A 24061-nucleotide genomic window follows, 5' to 3' on the forward strand; every position below is an offset into this window, starting at 1 on the left:
CTCTTATCAACGTAAGGACACCTGTGTTGGAATTTTGTTGTGTCCTCGCGGCGAGAGAAGTGCCAGGTTTTGTACGTTCCTCCTTATCCTAACTTGGATGCTTGTTTGCTTCTCTGTTGTAGGACAAAAATTTATTGTTCAGTGGTCTAACATTCTTCTACATGAAAATCCTCAAGGTAAAAGCGTCAAGTTGTGAAAGAAAAATGCAAAGCTTAAAAGGCTTTTTTCTAATTTCATGTTTGCTTCATTTCAGCCGGTGGTTTCACCTTTCAGTGTACGCTTAATAAAACAGGTGAAATCGTCTTCTCTTATCACCAGGTAAAATTCATTATATTTTACATTTACTGTGCTTTAAGGTTTGAACTCAGGAGTCATTTCATAGTTCGTTAACCGATATCAATGTACTATATTCAAACTCGGTTCAAGAATTAAAATAACTGGTTAACATGAGTAATCTATGCAATTTTTAGCTCCGTGTAAGGCAAACGTAATACACAATAAGGTGACATATTTTTCTCAAAAACGTATAGAGTACATCAGACTCAAATTTTCCAAGATAGCTAACCTCAATGCAGGTCTTTCAACATTCAGAAGCGCTATTTCAATATCTACATCAGAAAATAACAAGCAATCCGCCTGCAACGCACATTTTCAGCATTGTTTTAAAAGCTTTTCTCACTTGAGTAACATCAAAGTCTCCTCCCAAACTTTTCTCGCAGATTCCAATTCCGGTCCGTAACATTTCAAATGCTTCCTATGCCGTAAATATGGGTATTTCAGATGCATACTATGTGGACACACTAAGACACTACTATGGCATTTGTAAGTACTTTTTGCATATTAAGTCCTCTTCTTATACATAACGTCTACAAATAGAAATGGACCGAGTAGACTATTAGTGCGTACGATGCCTGCCGTATTGAATTATAAATTTAGGGTCATTTGGCACCAAAATGTCAAAATGAGATGCATCTGTCTCTTTCCTAAATAGAATCTGCTGCGCTTATGTTGTTACTACTTATCGAACCATTCCTATTCTCACTAGAGCCTTTTCCGAGCTGTGCCTAGTCCTTAGGCCTCATTATTCTGCGCGGCCAATTTGTTTCTGGTCACGTTGTCCAAGAGAAGACGTAATACGTCACCGAAGTGAATTGACCGACAATGCCTGGGAAAACGCCATACAGGGACTAGGCAAAGTTGTCCCAAGCTTCTGTTTCAAAGCGAGTAAAACTCATTTTCGCAAGCAAGGTTTTACACTTGGACTTTGAGAGTAAGAGTTTTTGGAGTCGAGATGTCCTCACAATACTGAACTTGCAATCCTGTTTCCATAGGCCACATTAGCCTTCTGGCAACGAGAATGACGTCCTTGTTGTTATGTTTTATACGACCTTGTTCTTATGTTTATGAAGTAGTGGGTCTGGTCTTATACAACCCCTCATTCAGCAGAGAGTGGTGTGATTTCTTTATCCAAATTTTTTATTAATTTAATGATCTGCTGACCTTCAGGGCAAATATTTCGTACATTTTATACTTATGATGCAGTGCATATCAACCAAAGTTGGGCTGTGGATAACGCGGTGGTAATACTTCGTCCTAAACCAAGTAAGTTCTTCTACAAAATTTGTAGATAATAGGGAAACCGAATCCAATCAGTTATTGATTAACATTATTTATTCGAAATAATTCACTCTCCGAAATTATGCAGTAAATAAAGAGAAAAATCAATAGTTCTAGCCGACGGCACCTTCTACATTTTCACAGTGATTATCAGCATTGTTAGCATCCTGTACTATCCTTTGACGTAATTTCACCGGATATCGCATATCGCACACAGTCCAAGTTTGCTCAACGCTAGCTGGTCATGAAATATTAGCGGGGGGATTTGGGCCAATCAGAAACGAAGAATCATTTTATCCTTAGCGATATAATTATCATTATTATCCGTCACTGGTTGTCATTGTACACAGTTAATGGTGTTTCTGTAACCGATTCACGTCTTTTTCTGTCTCTTTGTTTCTATATTTTGGCTTTTGTTGTTTGTTATACCAGGTGCTCGGATGGATTTGAACGCCATCGTCAAAAATGGCTCTCTTCGGGCTGTAACAAGTCAGGAATTTTTGAAGTAAGTTACTACGTACGCCGTTTATGGGAAAACTAGACAAAGCAGAAGTTAAATTTTGCAGTTAACCAACAAACAGAGCATTCACGCCGATCATTTAAATAAAAGAAACACTTTGAGAATCGTTTGGACATATTGAAAGAACTGAAACAGTCATCCAAATTATTCTTTAGTCTGAATAAACACCGTTACGGAAAAGTATGCTCGACGGTGTAATAGGAATACATGGTCACGATTTCAAAGTGGCCGTCACGATTTCAGTTTGGCCCATTCGGTGCAGATATTCAGACGCTAGAAATCAAACACATAAGAAGTTTTTATTGATAATCGATTGATTTGAGGTTGATTCAGAGCAACAAGCTGTAGAAGTCATGGAATATTTCATCAAGCTGTTTTTGTGTGTAGCGTATGACAGGTGACTGGTTTTGTGTAAAGTGCAAATCTCATCATGTTGCAGATGCCTTGAACGGTAAATATGATAACAAAGTGCTGATTTTTTTTTCAATTTCTCGAGTAAGTTACAGGGTTTACCTTGCGCAGAGAACATAGGGTTATTACAATATTTTTTTGTGCAGTAGGTGCCAGCTCTATCCAGCATGACTCTATTCCATCATCCGAGATATCTAAGTCACTCCTTCTTGAAAATTCCAAGTTATTAGATAAACACAGACCAACACCTCCTGCCTGCATTTTGAGTTAGTATTCACAAAAGCATAACCAGGAATATTCAAATTTGCACTCGTATTTTCATTAATTTTACTCTCTGATATTGCGATGATATCTGGCGTTGTCTTAACTGTGCTTAGAATATCATGCAGCAAGGATTTGTTTTTTCCCAAACAACGAATATTACAGTGGAATATCGAAACCCTCTTTGTTTACAAGCGTCATCAAATATTTTGCCAGACTTTTGAACTGAATAATAGTGAGATTAAATGTAATTATCATTAGCACACTTAAAAGGGTCATTTTTGTCTGGTGAAACAACTATATCCCTGTATAAGTCTACTTTTCCAGAAAGTCGATCTTCCGAGTTATAAACCCACGAGCCTATGGTTTTTAGGAATTCATCATTTTCCAAATCTTGAAAAGGAAAAGAGTAATTTGGTATTATTCTAATACCGGTAGCGGAGTTATTATGATAGTGCACTATTATAAGCTATGGAAAATTTTGGTAATAAATACTTAGTAAAGAGTAACAACATAATAAAAGTAATACACCGGCTACACTACTTATCTTATAGGGGCGATTCCAATTCAAGACTGGTTTGAACGTGGGGAAGGTTGCTCTTAAATTTATCGAGGGCTTCGTATGAATCAATTACCACTACGGTCGACTTATCTGATTCTTTAACATAGATTCGGCTGTTCTGAGTCCAGATATGTTTCCATCTGATCTTTTTCCTCAGCTTGTTAACTTCGCCGAAGAGCTCTTTCTTGTACCTGGTCAGGGATTCGGATATGTATACTTTGCTTTCGGCACTGATACCAAGATCGGGGAGGTCACTAGCTTTCTTGTCAATAAGCTTCCTTCGGTTCGTATAGAAGCTATTCCTGATATCCCTTCTCGTGAACTTGACTATTATCTTTGGTGGTGCATCTTCTTTAAAAGTTGGCAATGGGTGAGAGGTCAATATATCTTCCTCCTTCACTTGTACGCCGAGAGCTCGCCCAACCGCCATTACAAGCTGATTACACGTGTAACTCTCACTCGGCGGGACGCCCCAAATTTCAAGGCAGTCTCTCCTTAGATATTCCGCCAGGTTTTCAAAGCCATTCATTGCGTCTTGAGCCTGCTTTGTTGCATCGTCTAGGTCTTTCCGCATCTGCTTCAGGCTCGTTCCCTGTCTTTGCATCTTCTCATTAGCTTGTTTCAACGGTGCAAGTACATCATCGTATTTCCCATTTACAGGGTCGTAAACAGGTATATTTTTTCATCGCTGATCCCAATTTTTAGCTCCAAATTATGATCCCTGATCTCAAAGTGTAGCAAAATTTGATCCCTCATCCCACGTAAATTTTATGATCCCATAGAGAGATGTGATCAAGTTATGTTTCCCCGACGTCGATTATCATTCATTAATAACAACTAGGCGTATTTACCTCAAGTAGATGTTATTTGTTCATTCTGAATCACGTTCTCATCTTGTCTTCCATGATGTATTAAGGAATTATTTGAATTCCGCTGCTTGCTTCTGAAAAAAGCTCGGTCCATTACACATTACCTGATTAGTTGAATTTCTCAAAACTTTCTTGGTTGACAAATGTAAAACTCGTATGATGCTATGAGCAATAGAAAACACTCTATAAAACAATGCGATAAAAATAGACGAAATATAGACGACAATTAAATAAAAAACTAAATCTCCACGTTTCGACGGCTTCAAGTTAACGTCACGTAAGAAATGAATAAAAGGACTGAATCTAACTATATGGCAAAAGAATCTATATTAGGCACGACACTTATACCATCGAATTTTCAATTATGAAGAAAGGTGGATCGAAGTTCGATTGTTTGACTTTGTTCATTAACGAATAGATCCAGAATTGCCTTCAAGTCGAGCTTCGAAAGGAAAGCTGGCAAGGAGAAAAATATACACAATGGTAGCCAAGACCGAGCACGAAGCACAGGGTAAGATAGCACAAGGCCACCTATGGCCTATGAAGGACTATGAGAAAGGCTTATCGAGAAAATGAGACCGGTGTTAAGCATTAAAAAAGATTCCACTCGAGCACTAAAAGTGTTTACGTGACTCTTGCATGCTAATATTTCATTTCTGCCACTTGTAGCCTCATTATTGTTATTTTAAGCTTTTCCATTTTATCGCAATAGTGAAATTGTGGCTGAAAATGCAAAACGTGTATTTAAAGAAGATATCTGGTAACTCTTCTCCCAGATGTATTGCGTCCAGCCTCAAACCGGGTTCTGCTACTAGGCTCTTCGTCTTCCACTTTTGCAAGATTCTCCTCTTCCTGGTTCTCATCGTCACTGTCGTCTGATTGATTGTCTAGAAGCCCGTTAGCCAAATTCTTGAGACGCCGTTCTTCGTTCCTTCTTAAAATAAATTGTTCAGCCTCCCGATCAACAGAGACGCATTTTGGTGAATTTTGATCGTCAAAGTTTCCTTCATTGTAGAATAAAGGATCTTCCTCTGATTGCTCAAGCCAATTTATTTTGAGTTTTTTCTCCGAGAAACAATCATTCCAGCTGTGAAGATCTTCACAGAGAATTGCTAGAAAAAAAGGCTCTAGATACGTCCTGTAGGTATGCTTAAGAGCGACAACTTCTCCTTTTGAAAAAACAACTCTGTAGTTTTCGACTGACGTCCCGGTAACCAGGTGATCACCACGTTCTTCGTCAAGGCCCTGGAGTTCTTCAAGCATATTTAAACTTTGAGTTTGGGGCGCAATGATTCTTTTCATCATCGAAATAGCCAAGGGTAGTGTTCCAGCTTTTTCTTGGGTTTTACCCCTCACCCTTTGCTGTCTAACTCCTTGTCCAAACTGTTTGGCGAAAAGCCTAAGCTCCTTAGCCTCTTCCCTGGTTTGATCACTCTCTTCCACAGTATGCACAATCCTTGCCTTACAGCGTTCATAGAGCCATTCGGGTTCTTTTTTGTGCACTTTCTTTTCGATGTAGTGACTTTGAGGACTGTAGATAATCGTATTCAAACCTTGTTCAATCTTCAACCAATAAAATCTTCTTTAATAAATCGGTTCCAAAACAAGATCATACTTTTACTCCGATCCGAAAAACTAAGTCCTATCTATCTGATCAATACCACGAGGTCTGTCTGTCAAATCCGAATCACGTGATAAAACTATTGTTCCGATTTCTACATTCTCCCCACCAAATTGGTCGAAAGGACCAATGTGGCTTTGTTCTAAAACGAAAAAAAAAAGGTTCTTTCTTCTTTCTCAGTTTTTTTTCAGTTCGGCTCAGACACTAACACTTCCTCTACATTCAACGGGAACCAGATGTTGCACTGGTCTTCTAAGCTCAGTCAGTCGACCCTTGTTTCCGACAACAGTTAAAACTGCTCCACGTGTTTTTTTGTCTCGTCCTTTGATCAGCTCCTTCACATGTCCCAACTTCCACGTACCTCTTGGGCGGTTCTCTTCTTTCACGATAACAACATCTCCTTCTTTAACAGTGGCTAGTTCTTCTTGAAGACGTGTTCTTTTGTCGTTTGCTGCGTACTGGTGAAATTGTCTAAGCTCTGTCAAGTACTCCCTTTACCATCTGCTAGAAAAATGTTCCAAAAGCAACTTGAGGTGTTTAACTCTCTTGGTGATGTCAACACTGCTTAATTGTGATTGTGACTGTCCTGCAGCACTTTCTGTAACTGTACCATTCGAAAGCAATCTCCTTCCAAGCATTAGGTACGAAGGTGTCAAGGGTTCTTCGATTTCGTCTTCATACACATAAGTGAGTGGTCTAGAGTTCAAAACACTTTCGATCTCTGTGAGGACTGTAGTAAGTTCTTCGTACGTCAATCTAGCAGAACCAAGAGTCTTCTTTAAACAGCCTTTCGTGCAACGCACCATTCTTTCAAAGAATCCTCCCCACCATGGGGATCGCGGCATATTGAATTTCCATTCAATTCCATGGCCACGGACAAACTGTTGAACATCTTGACTTTTGAAAGTCTTCGCGTTGTCTGAAACAAACAGCTTATTCACTCCTCTACGGGCCAAGAATCTCTTCAAACTTTTAATGAAAGACTGCGCATCCAACGCTGGGACCAAGTCTAGGTGAACAGCTCTAGTGCTTGCACACGTGTACAACGCTACGTAGCCCTTATACATCTTCGATTCTCCTCCGAACACATTCTTCACGTAGAGGGGGCCGGCAAAGTCAACTCCTGTATTCGCAAAGGCAAAACTCTTCTCCACTCTAAACTCTGGTAAGTTCGGGGCAGCAGGGGGACTGAACGGTTTCCCCTGTAACTTTGAACACAACACGCAATTTCGAAGTTGTCGCTTTACCACCTGTCTTCCTTTAGGTAGCCAATAACGTGACCGGAGTTCAGTCAATGTATCCTTAATACCACGGTGCATCACTCTCTCGTGACATTCTCGTACAATAAGCGAGGTCAGGTGACTCTTGGCAGGTAACAGCGCTGGATGTTTCATTTCATACGGCAATGCAGAGTTCTCTAATCTCCCTTGACAACGGTAGACTCCCTTGGCATCAGCATATACTCCTAGGGAAACCTTCTGCTGGTCAAACTTGTTTCCTTCTGACATTGGTCTCTGCACCTCCTTTAGCCACAGCACTTCCGCATCTTCTAGTTCTTCGAATGAAATCAACTCATCTGCGGGCTGGGAATTTCTGATGTTCCTGACCTTTTCCTTTAATCTTGTGATGAATCTTCTGACATACACTGTAACCTGGAACAGTTTCTTACTACTGCTAAATCGCTCCAATCCAAAGCACTCACTCAAACATGACTTTGACTCAGTTACGAGATTTGCAGTTGTGATCAAGGCTTCTTTCTTGCACTCAGATTCAATCGCATGAACCACATTCTCTTCAAGTGAACTTGTGTAAGGCTTTTGTGGCCACTGCTCTTCAGGTAATGTCAGGAAGTTCGGTCCACTCCACCATTCATCGCTAGCTGAAAGCTCGGAAGCATTCATTCCTCTCGAAGGCAAATCAGCAGGATTCGCATCAGTTGGGCAGTGAGCTCCAGCTAGTGGGACCAACAAGGCTTCTTATCTCCACAACTCTATTCTGAACGAACTGTTTCCACTGTTTCTGTTCCCCTAGGATCCAATAGAGAACTGCCGTAGAATCCACCCAGCAATGAACTCTGACTATCTTCACAACTTCTGAGAGAGCAGCAGCCACGTGACTTATCAACCCTTTCTAGAATTAACGCGCCAAGTAACTCAAGTCTTGGAATCGTCTGACCACCAAGAGGTGCCACTCTGGTTTTCGAAGTAATCAGCACTGATCGTACATTGATCTCTCGTTCAATTCTAAGGTACACGGCTGCTGCATACGCGTATGAGGGCGCGTCGCTAAATCCATGAAGCTGCAGAGACGAGGGCAGTGACTCATCCTTACTAAAGTAGCACCTCGGAATTCTTACACTGCCAACGTTCTTTAACTCTGTGATCCACTTCTCATATCGCTGCTTTAGATCTAAACTAAGTTCCTCGTCCCAGTCTCCTTTAGTCTGACATATCTTCTGAAATAGCGGCTTCATCTCGATCAATACCGGTGATATCCAACCCAGAGGGTCGTAAACTTGTGCAGTCAACTTAAGCACTGTTCGTTTAGTCACAGGCAGGTTTTGTGACGACTTGATGATTTGACTCAGATCAATTATTAGCTCATCGCTGTCATGATCCCACGTGATTCCGAGGACCTTGTGCTCTCTTTCTTCATTGACTTCATGATCAGTTCCTAGTGTTGTGGTAGCGTAGGTCCTGTCATCTTCTTTCAACTTCTTCGGTTCAAGGTTAACTTCTTCTTCTCTGTAATCGGCGGACTTAATCTTATCAACAAGTTCTCTGGAATTGGACGACCACTTCCTCATATTAAATCCAGCCTCTAGCATCCTTAACTTCGTCTTCAAAAACAGCTTGTATGTTTCATTGACGGTCTGCCCTCCAGTAGTAAGGTCATCCACGTACAAGGCCTTCAAAATCTTCTTCACGAACTCAGGGTCACTAACTGCATATTTGTTTAGGTGGTACTTTAGGGTGGCGTTCAGCAGAAAAGGACTGGAGGATACTCCAAACACCAACCGGGTAAACCTCTTTACTTCAACCTTCGGCTCTTTAGCAAACGGATCTTGCACCCACAAAAATCGCAAAGCGTCTCGGTCAGCCGCATCAACTCCCACCATTAGGAAAGCCTTCTCGATGTCTCCAACAAGGGCAAACTTAAAACAACGGAATCTCATCATAATGTCCATCAGCAATGGGGACAAAGGCGGTCCAGGATAAACACAATCGTTCAGAGATGGGCCGTTCCTCTTTGAAGAAGCATCAAAGACTATGCGAAGTTTCGTGGTCTGCTTGTCTGATCGAACGACTTCGCGGTGAGGCAAATAGTGTACCTTTCCAGGGGGGCTCTACACCGACATTCTCTATGATACCCTTAGACTCTTGGTCTCTAATAACACTGTCGTACTCGCGGAGGACCGCTGGGGTTTTTCTCAAACGTGTGATCAACGAGGCCAAACGAGAATAACTCAAGCTGTAATTGTCTGGTAAGGCAGGGTGCATGTTCTTCCACGAGAGTGACACTTCATAACGACCCTCCTTCATTTGAACCTTGTTTAGGAACTGTTTGTACACCTCGTCTTCACTTTCTGGCATCACTCCTTAAGCCTCAAGGTCCCAGAACTTCGATAGTTCCTGTTGTAAAGGGCAGTTCATTTTCACTTCTTCGGCATCTAATCTGAGCACGTGAGTACTGGTCAGATTAACAGAGGATTCAACCAATGGTGGCCGTGGTTCGTGAACGGGACCTGATAAGACCCACCCCAAATGTGACCTTATGGCGACTGGTCCACCACGTCTTCCTCTTTGCGTCTCTCCGGTGATGAACTGCCAATAAAAATCGCTTCCAATCAGAATATCAATCGGCAGTTCAGCTCCACCCCTTCGAGCTGTCTGCTAACTCCAGCGAAGAGAGGTGCTCATATGAACTTTTCGCGAATTCGATCTTTTGTTGAGACAACGGGGCGCAAATACTAGGTACCGAGTAACCCTCCACATACAAGTTCAGTCCTCCACCTCCCAGTCTAGTAACACAAAACTGCACAACATCATCTTGGCTCGGCTCTTCAGTGTCTCCACCAAACTTTTTAATCAACAGGTTTTCCGCTCTTAAACTGGGGAGGTCGAGAGCCTTTCTTAACCGACTTGAAATGTACGTTCTCTGGGAACCACTGTCGAAAATTAATCTTGCTTGCACTAGCTTCATACTTGTGGGATTTGAAACAATTGCCGTCGCGGTTTGTAGAAGAACGGAGTTCTTAGCATTCACGTAAAGGGTTGAGGTAGTTCCTAGATCGTGACTCGTGTTTCCTCGCTGCAAACTAGGGCTGGGCTGCGTGACATTTCCGTTTCCGGTGGGCGGTATCTGAAAGTTGGCTGAGCATACACTAACATGATGCCTTCCACAACATTTAAAACATCTGTACTCTAATGGACATGAACTGGCAACGTGTCCCCTCTTAAGACACATAAAACATCGACCTTTCCATTTGAGGATTTCTTTCCTTTTCACTGGATCAGTCACTGTAACGCAGTTAAACGACTTGTGACCTGGGTGGTTGCAAAAGAAACAACTCATTTTGAGCTGTTCGCTCAAATGCAGTGCAGCTGCTGTAATTGGCTCTGGTAACTTGTTTTGTTTGGGGAATGGTTTTTCCACAACATTACTGGATCCTCCCACGAATCTGCTTTTCTCGCGCGCTTCCAATTCTTCTTTGAACGCGTCTAGCAGTTCATTTATGTCCCAGGTATCCGATTTCATCTTACGGCTTATAACAAGTCGAAACTCTTCGGGAATTTTCTCCATCATAACCGGGATCAAAAGGCTTCCATACATCTCAGATTTTATTCCCAGGGCTTGTAAACTGCGGACATTAATTTCAATCTTGTCGTAAACATCTTCCACACGCTTGATATCTGACGCCAGAGTCACTCGCGGGAGCTTCAACAACGAATCCATGTGCGAACTGACAATGACTTGTTTGTTTCCATACCTTTCGCGCAACAGATCAACAGCGATTTTATAATTCTCTTTCGTTAAGGCAAGTCCAGTTATCGTCGCAGCAGCAGGGCCTTCCAGATACGAACGTAAATAGTTCAGCTTTTCGATGTCATTCAGCGATTCATTGCTGTGAATAGCGGCGTCAAAACTATACCAAAACGATTGATACTCGGCGTGGTTTCCTCCAAATTTCTTGATCACCAATTTCGGCAGTTTCACGGTTTGTGCGATCTGTTTCGCATCCTTTTTCTTTGCACTCGATTTATTCGACGAACTGACACTTATAGCCGCGTACAGAGATCCACCATCATCTTCGTTTTCGCTGCTTGAACTATCAGATCTGATCACAAGCTCGATGTTGACAATACGCTCCTGTATGTCTCCTTTCAGATCACTCGTTTCCTCGATCTCCTTGTCTATTTCGTCGTCTTCGACTTGATCCAAAATACTTGTATTAAGCTCGCTAAGTACACCAAGTTTATCGTTAAGGACATCGCGAAATGCCTTCAACTTTCCTTTCTTTGAAGCGTTGTAATCTTGAAGCAAGTCATCCACAGATTTCAAAGTCTTCAAAACATATGTTCGGTGGGCCGCGCGCTTTCTTCTTAATCTGGACAGATCTTCCATGATTATTCGCTCAACTTCACCCGGCTCGAACGGACCATGTAGATAATCGTATTCAAACCTTGTTCAATCTTCAACCAATAAAATCTTCTTTAATAAATCGGTTCCAAAACAAGATCATACATTTACTCCGATCCGAAAAACTAGGTCCTATCTATCTGATCAATACCACGAGGTCTGTCTGTCAAATCCGAATCACGTGATAAAACTATTGTTCCGATTTCTACAAGGACCAGTGTAAACAACGAAGGAAGACTGATAAGTTTTCTGAAGTCACTCAGTGATGCTGTTTGGCCGCCGGCTTGCATAATCAGGCATGTCTGGTATCGGCCTACTAGGCGTCCTCATCCCGGCAAAGAAATGTTCGACCTGCAAGGTTGTGAAACGTGAAAAGTCAGTGACTTCAGCAATGTAAAGAAGACCCTTGTCGTCTAAAATTGACTTGATCTTGACAAATGACGAGTGTAGCATTTGAAAAGAGTCTCTGGTTGGTTTCGTAAACCCAAGATCAGGTCCTTGTGGGCATCTCCTTCCCGTTCGAGCACGTGCTTGAACTTCAATCTCTTTCATAAAATCTGCTGTTCCCTTAAGAATCTTCAAACCGTCATTCAGACTTGTAGGGTGGTGATGTTCTTTACCCGAATCTTCTCTTAGTTGAAAGAAGTCAATGAACGAATCCATTTTTTCTCCAAGTAGCCTATAAGTGGTGAGATTTGTAATTATTCTGACAGCTCTGTCACTTGTGTCACAAACGAAGATAGTCTCGCCAAACGAAGCAAGTGAAGACGCCGAGTTGAAGGCAACTGTGTAGCCGTCCTGGAAACCCTGGACGGTTCCCAGGGAGTACGTTATACGTGACTCTTCTTCGATGAAAAAGTTTACTGTGTGGTCTTGGCAACCTTTCCTCTGTACGTCCGATGCCCGAGAATTGACGAAAGATTTTTCTTCAACACAATTGACATCTGTAAAGCCTCGTTTTGCCAACGGATACGTTTAATTCCGTAGTTATGTAGTGACACAAGGAGGCCCTGTGGATCTTGATAAATGCAAAGCGGTTGACCTGTTGGAAGTTCCAAAAGAATCTCCACGTTCGCCTTATAGCACTTCTGGTCAAGTGCAAAGGTAAAATTTGACGCCTTACAAATAGTCTTCTTGTCAAAACTGAGTAGGAGGAAAGAAGTGTTCTCGGTAAATTCTACACCCTCTGAACTAGGATTTGTTGTTATAGAAACCACGCGTCCAAAATCAGTAGTTTAATAGTCAGTGTTTGACCGAAAAGAAACATCGTAGACCTTAACTTTCCCGGGGTTACTGTTTGAACTGCTCGCTGCGACAAGTTCTGTGGCATCGTCATCATTGGTGTCAAGTTGCAACAAGGCACGACCCTTATTCAACAGAGACTTGATATCAATGATCTTTAGGCAAGATGTGCGATCAGATGTTAATACTACCAACTTATCGTCTTTGACGACAATTCCTCGAGGACTGAAAACTCACGATTTTGCAACAACAACTGGGACAACACAGACAGGATTGTGCAAATTTGCCATAAAAACGTTTGACTTCTTTTTGTTGCAAATAAAGAGAAGGCTGTGCTTTGGAGAAAAAGTGATTGCAGATGGGAACTTGAGTAAGCTGTCTGTAGGATTTTGACGCCAATATCTATAGTGCTCAGGTATGAGGGTCGCAACAACGGGATCATCAGGCAATGCATTTAATAATTCTTTGGGGAAGATGGTGACAGCGGTATTCATGTCCATCTGATCTTTATTGCGCAAACAGCTCCGCGGAAGTACACTGGCGATTGGCTTGGATATGGCTTTATTCGCATCCCCACGGGCACAGCTTAACAACTTCAGAGTGACGAGATAATTTCCAACAAAAGTCCAGTAATTAAATGAAGCACTTCTCACGAGTTTGAGAACATTAGGGGGATCTGAAATTGGAACTTTCTGATCTTGTTCTCGTTCAAGTTGCGTCATGTGAGCTCTTTGGGCAGCTTCGGAGTCAGAAACCCAGGACATCTCGAGCATACATGTACATACAAGACCCTTAAGCTGACAAGGTTTACATTTCCGTCTCATTGGTTCCGTCGAATCGTAACCAAGGGCAACACAAACTTCGCATACAACGATTTGGTCTTCACAAGCATCACAAGAAACAGCACAGTTAGAGCCACTCAAAAGACAGTTCTTACAGACCTGCAAACTCTCTTGAGTGTCTTGGTCATATCCCTTGATCCTAGCGGAGCCTCCTTTGGATGATCGGAAGAAACAGCCGACTGGAAAGGAAACTAATCTATCCAAACTTGCTATGCGAAACTCCTGAGCTTCACTGACAAAATGAAGTGATTTCAAGTACTTTAGAATATCCTCCTCACTCCTGGAGCATAAATCTTTCCCTCGCTGAAATGTGAGAAAATAAGGATCCTCCAGTCCTATAACTCTGTGAAGCTGTGGGGCATATCTTAATGCAGCCTTCAGTAGCATGCCATCCGTAGATTTATTGACAAGAAATACTTGGATATCAGTTTTCTGTGGCTCAACTGGCTGGACATTAAAGTCCACAGCAAGTCGAGCCTGCGAGACTGAGCACCCCAGCCAAATCCTTGTTTTCAGTAAAACCGCTGGACGTCAACTATGAAATACGAGTAAAGTAAGCTTTAAAACTGCTGATTGCGTGACGGAAGCGCTAAAATATTATAAAGCCAGGTTTATACTTTTTCGATAGACCTGAAAAGAGGTCTTTTTCGTTGCAAAACGAAGTATTCTAGTTTCTCATTAATAATGAAGTATCTGAAAAGCTCGATCCCTGATCCCTCAAAGACACACACAAAAAATGGCTGATCCTGATCCCATGACTTGTGACCCGGGATCCCGGGTCTATGATCCCGATTCCGGGACTGTGATCCCTGATCCCATATACCTGGTTACGACCCTGCATGTACGAAGTCAAATGAACGTTTTAACTCCTGAAACCCGTTGTTCAGATTGTCTAACTTTCGTTCTAAGGGTTCTATTGCTTCTTTTAAAAGATTCTTAATCTCTTCTCGTGTAGTACCCATTTTTGCGCCGTTTTGGACGGAAGGCCGTTCAAACCCGACCGACCGCCATCACGGCAAATGCAAAATCCGGTATCTTGCGGCTTCCCCCAACTTGTAAACACAGAACTTGAAATTCGACCTTCGTCACACTTGACTAAACACAGCAGTCCAGCTCGTGGGAAAAAACTTAGTTCGTCAAAAGAACTCGTTTGGAACTTGTATACCGTTTAACATAAGGTTCAAGAAAACACTAAACAGGCGAATAGTAGTAACTTTTCGACATATTTTATGATTTCAGTAACGGATGCAAATCTGCTGACTCATGCTGAAATGTAAACATGCCCTAATTAATTATTCATGAATAATCCAAAAACTTAGAGAACGTTCGAGAATGTCACGCAACGCATGAAAGCAATTTTACTACGTAACACTCAAGAAAGACAAAATGTCCTTGTGCAGCCCATTTTGTAACTTTAAATTCATCATAAAACAATTCGAAATGTTTTTCAACACTAGAAGAGAAATTTCGGGTCTCTGCGTTGCCACGTAATATCCTCTATTTATTCCTCGAGTAAATTAAAGACTAAACTCGAAGTGGTCTCAAGATATCACGAAGTAGTCCGGTCTCATTTCGTGAAATAGCCGAAACAAGCCTAAAAGTCACGAACTTGCACGCCCAATCTTGTCCCGAAACTAGTGCATCATTTCATAACTATTTTTCATATTTCGAACTACCCTGGGTGGCAGTAGCGCAATCGGGTAATCCCTCAACTTAGAGTCTCCTCTGATCTGACGAGTCACACAGGTGAGTCGGTTCAAACCCCGGGAAAGCCAAAATAATAATTCTTTCTTCCTCGAAAAAGTTAAAGAAAAGATCAATGAAATCGAAGTGATCTCGAAATGTCTCGAACTAATTCGGCTCTCACTTCGTAAAATAGCCCAATAAAACCGAAAACCTACAGACTTCGCGTGCCCAATCTTGTCAAAAAAAGTCAACTTTGATACATTCCTGAGCGTCGCGAATCCTTTACTTCGAAGTAATAAAACCATAAATAACGGAACCCCCTCCCAACCTTAACCGCCCTTTACCCCCCTCCCCATAAACGGACAGATAAGTATCACCCTATACCACACTGGCTGGGAGGACATAAGATAGAGTATTGCGACTGTAAATATCTAAGATCCTTTTCTTAAAACTAGAAAGCGACTGATTCGTGTTTTTGATGTCTACTGGTAGCTTGTTCGATTCCAAGTAGCTATCCATCTATACTAAAATGAGTGTTTTAAATAGTTTTGGTTTGCATAAGGTACATGGTAGTTATATTTGTATGCATTGCGCGTGCGATGGTGTATTTCCGTTTGCCGGAAAAATCATGATGGCCGAGATCTACGTGGCCTGCTTTGGCTTTAAAAATAAGGACTAGGTCTTTCAAATCCCTTCTATTCTCCAGTGGCAATAGGTCAAGTTTGAGTTACCGATCCTTGTAAGATATGTCTTTCGGATAATTCAAAATAAACTTCGTAGCTCGGCGCTGGACGGAACGCAGAAGTTTGTCCTTACAAGTGTAAGGGGACCAAATTTCACGAGGGGATTCCAATTTAGGTCGAACAATTGAACAGCATAAAAGTTTCCTGGTGTCAGTGTTACTGATGTCTCTGCAGATTCGGGGAATAAGGCCAAGAGTATGGTTTTGCTCTCAAGGAGGTCTTATCGATCTTATCCGCGGAAAATTTTATGTGGCGTCCCGCAGAGCTCAATTCTTGGAATTCTTTTGTTTATTATTTACATTAATGATCTTCCTAATGTCCCTAGTCTCACTCAATCTTTACTGTTTGCTGATGCCACAAGTATCTTGTTCCCATAAAGATGCCAACCACCTCGTTTCTATTGTTAACAATGAACTTGCAAAAATAATTATTTGGCTTAAAGTGAATGAGTTATCTCTAAATTTGACTAAAACAAATTTTATGATTTTTCATCCACGGCAAAAGAAAGTCAATGTTAATGTCCCTCTTACTCTGGAAAATACTGTGATCAAGCAAGTCACAGAGACAAAATTTTTAGGTATTCTCATTGATCAGCATCTCTCTTGGAAACCACATATTGATTTCGTCTCAAAAAAAATTTCGAAAAGTGTGGGAATTATTGCGGAAGCCCGCTTTTACCTATCAGCCCAAACTTTGATGACCTTGTATTACTCCCTTGTATATCCCTTCTTAACATACTGTAATGTCGCCTGGTCCTCCACCTACTGTTCCAACCTAAACTGTATTTACCTTTTGCAAAAGCGTCTAGTGCAGCTCATAAGGAAAAGGTCACTATCTAGCAAATACCGCCCCTTTAGTTAGCCAGCTTAAAGTCCTTGACATATTTAGTATTAATTCATTTTCTGTCGATACCTGTATGTATTCTTATCACCATAATCTTTTGCCTATTAGCTTTCGTGACTTGTTCTTAAGTAGTAGTCAAGTCCATCAATACGAAACTCGACTAGCCTCTCAGTATAGACCTCATTTTTGTAGAACAAATATAAAGCAATTCAGTATCCTTTACCGAGGACCTAAAATCTGGAATTCGTTGCCTGTTTCACTAATAAGCTCTCCTTCTATATTTGTTTTTTAAAAAAATTTAAAGAATTATCTCACTGATAGCCGATCTGTCGCTTAATTTTCTGATCTTGCTAACTCTGCACTCAGCCATGAATTTAGTTCACTAGGGAGTTGAAGGAAGCCTATTAATATAAGCTTCAAGCTTCGTTAGGCTTCCTTGTCACATTAATTTTACAATTTAAGTAACACCTTTTGTTTATGTTGTATAAGGTTTTGTGAGTGACTAAATAAATAAATAAATAAAATTTATATCTTAAGACCACGGAAGGTTGTCCAGAATGGTTATGCCCAAGTCGATGTTTCGCTAGCTGTGGTTAGTATGGTCCCATCTAGGTGCTATTCTCTGTATGACGGTGTTTTTTTTCCTGGAGATGTTTAGGGTTTGGCACTTTGGCACGCTGAGGGTCATTGCCCAGATGTGACTCCAGTTGGAGAGAAGTTTCTGAAGAGAGATCTTATCAGAAGGCTTCGAAATGATCTTGTATAATTTGGAGTCGTCAGCGAAATTGCTGTTTTATAGTCATGTTGGGTGCATCGTGGAATATCGTCGATATAGGCGGGAAACAGCAAAGGGCCCAATAGGGAACCTTGAGCTACTTCAAAAGTAAGTTGAAGCAAGTTGAAATAGGTACCCTGTAGCGCTACTCGCTGAGATCTGTTGGAGAGATAGCTCTGGAACCATTGTCTCTACTGGCCTGATATACAAAAGCGACAACTTGTTGATCACGGTTGAGTAGGGGACTTTGTCGAACGCTTTGGCAAAGTCTAAATAAACCACATCAATCTCTTTGCCTTCAGCGAAGGCATTAATGACTTCGTGATTGACTTGAGCAAGTTGAGTGACAGTGGACCTTCCTCTGAGAAATCCGTGTTGCAGGTGACATAGCCGAGGCAAAATGTGCGGATAACAATGATTGAAAACACATCTTTCAAAGCATTTGGACGAGATAGATAATGAAGAAATTTGACAATACTTTTTGGCTAGCGCTGGGTCATCTTTTTTGAAAACAGGACAAACATTTGTCAGTTTCCCCTGATCTGGGAATTCACCCCGTGATAGCGAAAGGTTGAACAGACGGCAGAGAGAGACGGAAATTTCGGGCGCCGTTTCCTTTGGCAATCGACCTCCAATGTTGTCCGGACCAGGCGCTTTGGCAAGATCGATGTCATTCAAAACTTTTGCTACCTCTGTCTGATGATAAAATAAGTTCGCTTGAGTGATCGCATCCTCGGAGACCCAGGGGCGGTCAGTCGGGCCGGGAGAAAAGGCGCGACGAAAGTTTTCAAGTACGGGCGAAAGAGCCCCTGGGTACCGACTCTTAACGAACCATTTCCAAAAATTCAAACGGATGCCGGCTCCTGATTGGGCACAAAAAAACCTTTGTATTATTGTGCCCAATCAGCGAACAGCATCTCCTGAGTTCTTTTCATGTGTTCGTACACGACGGCTATTATCTCGCCATACTTGTCTGGTTCGTTCACCAACGCTGTGCGTGTATATTCGCAAGGGAAACTTTCACTATCTGCTTCCCTAAGCAGAAACGAAGGAATTATCGATGACTCGGAAAAACATTTCGGATGACTATTCCCATTTGCACCAAGAAAATTCTGCTTCTGACCGATCGCAAGGTATCGTAAATAACGTAAATAGAAGGCCTGATCGATAAAAAGCTTGAATTGAATACGTCTTGAAAGCTCAAGCTTTAAAATACCCTCACATGCGTTTCCATGTGTTAGTTTTCGGGAAGACACTATTTTCAAATGGACGAGGATGTTCTGTAACTGAAAGTTTCCTGATTGCGTGCATTTCTTTGGTGAACGAGCCAGACAAGTATGCACGCGCGCATGCATTCCCACAGGTAAAGTAAGAAGGCTTTCTAAATTACCCGCGTTAAGTAGGTTACGCTACGCACGTGTGATTTATGGAGAATCATGGCTGCCATTATTCCAACAAGGAAAGATATTAGAGAAGCTATCTCTGAAGGTCTTAAATCTTTTCCAGACGTCGAGGAACTGAAGCCTGAGCAGGTTTTAATCGTTGAGAATGTTGTCCTTAAAAAGGATGTGTTTGCAGCTTTGCCCACCGGATTCGGTAAAAGCCTGACTTTTCAGATCTTGCCTAGCGTTTGTAAAGCTTTATTTTACCGGGGATTTGACATGCCTTCATTGCCAGTGGTAATTGTGGTTTCCCCTTTAAGCTCAATCGTGAAAGACCAGGTTACATACTTGAGGTCACACGGCTTTGAAGCTGCCTTCATTGGAGAAAGTGCTAAACAAGATAATGATATTTTCGAGGGCAAGATTAAATGTCACTTTTTATATGGAAGCCCAGAGTCATTTGTTGGGGACACAAAGTTCCGGAAAATGTTTTCACAGCAGCATTACAGGCAGAATGTTGTGGCCGTTGTCTGTGACGAAGTTCACACTGTTGTACACTGGTAAGAAACTTAAAGCGTTATTTGTTTCATATTTATTCTTGAAATCTGCTTAATGCAATAATAATTATTGCATTAGATTGAGTGAAATAATGCTTTTTAGCTGTAAACTGATGTCAAAAATTTCTGTTATTACTAACTCACTGTAAAGAGGAAACATTCTCTCATGAGTGACATGACAGATGTACAGTATAGTTGTTAGTCTTCTCTAGTAGGAAAGGTACAGTTTCCTATATTTGCAGAAATTAATTGCATTGCATGTGCTTAATGTAAGTTCTCAGGTGGTCAAAACGTGACAGTATATACAATACATTGTATACTGGAAGCAAGTATCAGAAAGCTTGCCACAATGTTACCTCCATTGTAATATTGTCTCTGTGATGTTTTGCTACCCACTAACTCAAAACCATGGCCAGTTTCTTTTGAATCATGCTCCTTTAACATATCCTTTCTGAAGAAATATGGACAGTTATAGTTAAACCCCTATCAGGAATTGCTAAATACTATGTTGCAGTTGTATACTGTTTCCGCATTTCTTACACAAAATTATGCACATTTTCATGCTTAATAGTGTTCTTAGAATTGTTCAATATCTTATGATTATACAGTCATTCTAAAATATTTAAACAAGAGCATTATTATAATTTTTGCTGCTTGCATGGTAGATAAGTAAGATATATTATTTATGTAGAACATTGCTCTTTAGCTACAAATCACTTGTCTGGTCTCTCTAGGGGTGAGAAAAAGGATGGAAAGGAGCCATTCAGAAAGTGGTGTGGTCTTGTTGGTGAGATCAGGTCTTTTTTTCCAAAGCAAGTCCCGTTTTTAGCACTTACAGCCACTGCTTCACCCTTGACCAGAGAGAAAATCATTAAAAGTTTGAGTTTAAAGAAATGTCTGGAAATATCAGTTAGTCCAAACAGAGAGAACATCAAGCTGTTTGTTTTGAAGGTTACCAGTGAAATTTCTGTAAACTTTACATGGCTTGCCAGGGAGTTAAACGAAAAGAACATTGCATGTCAGCGGACATTAATATATGTCCGAGACTATAAAACATGTGGTGAGCTCTACCAATTTTTCATGAGCAGTTTGCTTGACAGGGCGTACTACCCATATGGTGCTGAAAAGAAGTGTACAAACAGAATGGTGGCAATGTATCACAGTGGCACTTCACCTTCCATCCAGGATCACGTATTACAATCACTCAAGGATCCAACTGGTAAGGTGCGAATTGTGATTGCAACAAATGCCCTTGGAATGGGGGTAGACGTAAAGGGATTACACCATGTTATAAACTATGGTCCTCCTCCAGACCTAGAATCATATGTTCAAGAAATGGGAAGAGCTGGTAGAGATGGTGCATATTCAGAGGCAGCACTACTCTTTCATGGAAGACAACTTCGCAAGTGTAAACCAGAGATGCTGGAATACACAAAGTCAAAGTCCTGCAGAAGAAGGCAAATTCTTGATTTTTTTAAAGTTACAAGTCAAGGAAGAAGAATAGAGAAGAAACATTTATGCTGTGATGTCTGTGCTCAAGATTGTGCTTGTGGACAAGACTGTCCACAAAACGAGGGAACTATGGTCTCCTAAATGACTCTTCCAGCAGCTGATGATGCTCCAAGGGGCAGAAGTGTAAGTGAAAGTGATAGAAGAGCCCTAAAGGGTCTATTAGAGGAGTGTCAGGAAGGCATGCGTCAGGCAGTGTTACAATCAAGTCAGCATTGTTTTTATTCAAATATTGACCAAATCACTGGCTTTACTGACCGCATAATTGATGATGCAACCTCAAAGTGTGATTTTCTGTTTAGTGTTGATGATATTATTGAACAAATTCCAGTTCTGAGTGTACAGCATGCATTCAAAGTGTATGATTGTCTTTGTGAGGTGTTTACAGACCTACAACAAGAAAGTCTGGAGCAGTAGTTAATATATAATCTCACTTGTCAGGTTTTTCAGTATCAATGCCTTTCATCCACGTATGCTGTGTATTTTGATAATAACAGTATATTTTGCAAAGAATAATTACATTTCTAAGGCTATGATATTTCAATACCTACAGCTGGACTTGGCTTTGATATGGCCTCCTGTAAAAGATTTTGACAAGATGTGAAATGGGTTTTCCTGTGGGACATGAAGCTGTTCCGTTAATATAAAAATTCAGTTTCTTTGAAAAAATTCTTTGTACCATTTGTTTGGTGGGTCCCTGTTATTGGCCAGAAGGGACAGAGACTTTATAAAAGTCAGTGACTGATTTGACTTGCAAGGTTTAAGTAATGCAAAATAGCTCTTACAGTTTTAAAAGATCACTTTCCTGCATCAATGCTAGAAACTAGCTTTTTCATTTGCCCCTACAAAGTCAATTAATAATTTTTTTCTTCTCATAGATTTTGAAGAAATTTGGGTGGGAGAGTTAATAGCCACTATTAGTTTTCGAAAATTTAAAATGACTCACTTGCTCTGTCGGCGAACAAATTTTTTCTTCTTTTTAAGGTAACAGACGCCAAAATTAAGGGTGTTTGTAACTGGTTATAACACTATTAGGGAAACTTGTAATGACAACCAACTAACATAATTATCCTTTTCACTAATTTATAGGGCATGCAACTGAGGCCATTGTTGTGGGTCAAATGAAAAAGAGCTGTATCCATCTGTTAAAAGTTGAAGTCCTTAGTAATCTTTTAGGAGAAACCTTATGTGGCCATACTGAACCAACTATTTGGAATAAATTTTTGACTTGACCTAAAAATTGTTAGAACGTGCATCTAAACTGAATTTACCCAGCTCTTCTTGTGCTTTGTTAACCATGCATTTAAGTCTGCAAAGTCAAGAACAGATATGGGGTCTTTAGGGATGGATCCAACATTAGGGTGTGTTCTTCCAGGAACTTCACAAAATGCTTCAATTTCCTTTAAAATGTTGACAATGGTAGTGATGTCTGAATCTTCCCCTCTTTTGTGTTTTGTTGACTCTCTGCGGACGTTAGTTGTCTGATCAAAATTGTTCATGATGGACTTGACATCGTCACTAGCCCTGCTGTAGGTCTGAGCCACCTTGAACGAAAGGTTTGCACCTTGGCCATACATCAGCTGCTTTGTGTCTCTTACCCAATGCTCCATGGCTTGATCAATTGCAATGTTTCTCCCCACCCCACCTTTGAGATTTACAGTACGGTTCCAGCGGAGAGAATGGGCCTCTTTTGGTGTAAGTAGTGCATGAAGTTGCGCGTGGAGTCTTACAGCTGCCAAAGCATATTTTGTCTTCCCACTCACTTTAAACAACAGCATCATAAATTTCCATAGGTATTCAACTCTTCCTCCATCACCCTCTTTAATTGCATCTTGAAAATCTTTGAAAAGAAGACCCGTTTTGACAATGTTATGCGAGTAATTGAAAATCCCATCTTCATTGCGTGGATCTGGGGGACTTCTTTCATTTTGCTCATGATTTGTTATGTTCAGGCCATGCACTGTAACTTCATGGTTGTTTCTCCGCTTCTCGTGTTGATATTCTCTGTTACAATCTGGGTACCTACACTTAAAAATATGGGGATGTTCTGATTGTTGTATATCAGTGAAGAGTACTGCTGCAGGTTGCGCTTCAAGAAGGACATACTTCTCCACAAGTTTCTCTACTGCATCAAACAACTGTGTCTGTGATGTGGCACCAGGTTCCAGTTGGTTTGAGTTAGGAGTACTGTTTGGGGATTCCATGCCAAAAAATACCATGGCTGCATATACTATATACCCATCTACAACGGAGTTGAAGAATGCTTCACATCCATGATATGATTTGTTTACTTTGTCACACACGTCTTTTCTGTTCAATCTTGTTTTTAGTTGATACAGGGTTCCCAAGTCTCCCACTGACTGGCTTTTGTAGAGATAATCAAACAGCATCTGCAAATTTACATTTAAAGTAATACATACTTTATTTATAGGATTATCCAAAATAACATTAAAAATAAATTTCTTACGGATAAAATAACCAATAATCCACCAGTGCAGATAGAGTTACTAATGTTTGTTAAGATAAGTGGACCATTAAAAAAGCAGTAATGGAAATCCAATAAGGACAAAGTTTTATGTTAAATGGAGCATATTCCTTTATTTATCACCTGTAGAAAATTCATCTCACAATGAAAATCTTCATGTTTTAGCACAAGGCCATGGAGTCTTTCATAAGGACTATCTGCATCAGCAACGGCATTAACAGCACTGACAGCCCGTTCAACAGTTAAATGGTCGCCGCCCAGCGGTATCTTTTGAAGAATTCTGGACTTGTCAGCATTAGTTGGAACATACTCCTCATTACAGTGCTGAAGAATTTCTAACATCTCGGGGATTTTATTCTCATTTTTTTCCAAGAGACCCAAGTGTACCTGATGATTTCAAAAAAGGGTTTAGCTAATAGTACAAGTAATAAATTTATCACCTATTACCTTCTTATCATCGGTGTTCAAAATAATAACATTCAGAACCCCACTGAAG

At 40.9% G+C, this 24061-nt stretch overlaps 4 protein-coding genes across 4 annotated transcripts; 1 reads left to right on the top strand and 3 right to left on the bottom strand.

The window, feature by feature from the left end:
* Positions 1-3357: 3357 nt before the first annotated feature.
* Positions 3358-3975, bottom strand: LOC140932480 (uncharacterized). The gene has a single exon (XM_073382087.1). It carries the CDS (start codon positions 3973-3975, stop codon positions 3358-3360), a length of 618 nt encoding a protein of 205 aa, XP_073238188.1.
* Positions 3976-7851: 3876 nt separating this feature from the next.
* LOC140932481 (uncharacterized) lies at positions 7852-9039 on the bottom strand. Its single transcript, XM_073382088.1, has one exon. It carries the CDS (start codon positions 9037-9039, stop codon positions 7852-7854), a length of 1188 nt encoding a protein of 395 aa, XP_073238189.1.
* Positions 9040-19068: 10029 nt separating this feature from the next.
* On the top strand, positions 19069-21164 carry LOC140932482 (ATP-dependent DNA helicase RecQ-like). The gene is made up of 2 exons (XM_073382089.1): positions 19069-19574; positions 20306-21164. Exons 1-2 carry the CDS (start codon positions 19069-19071, stop codon positions 21162-21164), a joined length of 1365 nt encoding a protein of 454 aa, XP_073238190.1.
* Positions 21165-22336: 1172 nt separating this feature from the next.
* LOC140932483 (uncharacterized) lies at positions 22337-24061 on the bottom strand. The gene is made up of 2 exons (XM_073382090.1): positions 23689-24061; positions 22337-23470 (listed from the first exon to the last, which is right to left on the bottom strand). The coding sequence occupies exons 1-2, from the start codon at positions 23905-23907 to the stop codon at positions 22337-22339; spliced, it is 1353 nt and encodes a 450-aa protein (XP_073238191.1). The 5' UTR covers positions 23908-24061.

Source organism: Porites lutea, chromosome 3, assembly GCF_958299795.1.
Source record: "Porites lutea chromosome 3, jaPorLute2.1, whole genome shotgun sequence".
NCBI classification, from domain to species: Eukaryota; Metazoa; Cnidaria; class Anthozoa; order Scleractinia; family Poritidae; genus Porites; species Porites lutea.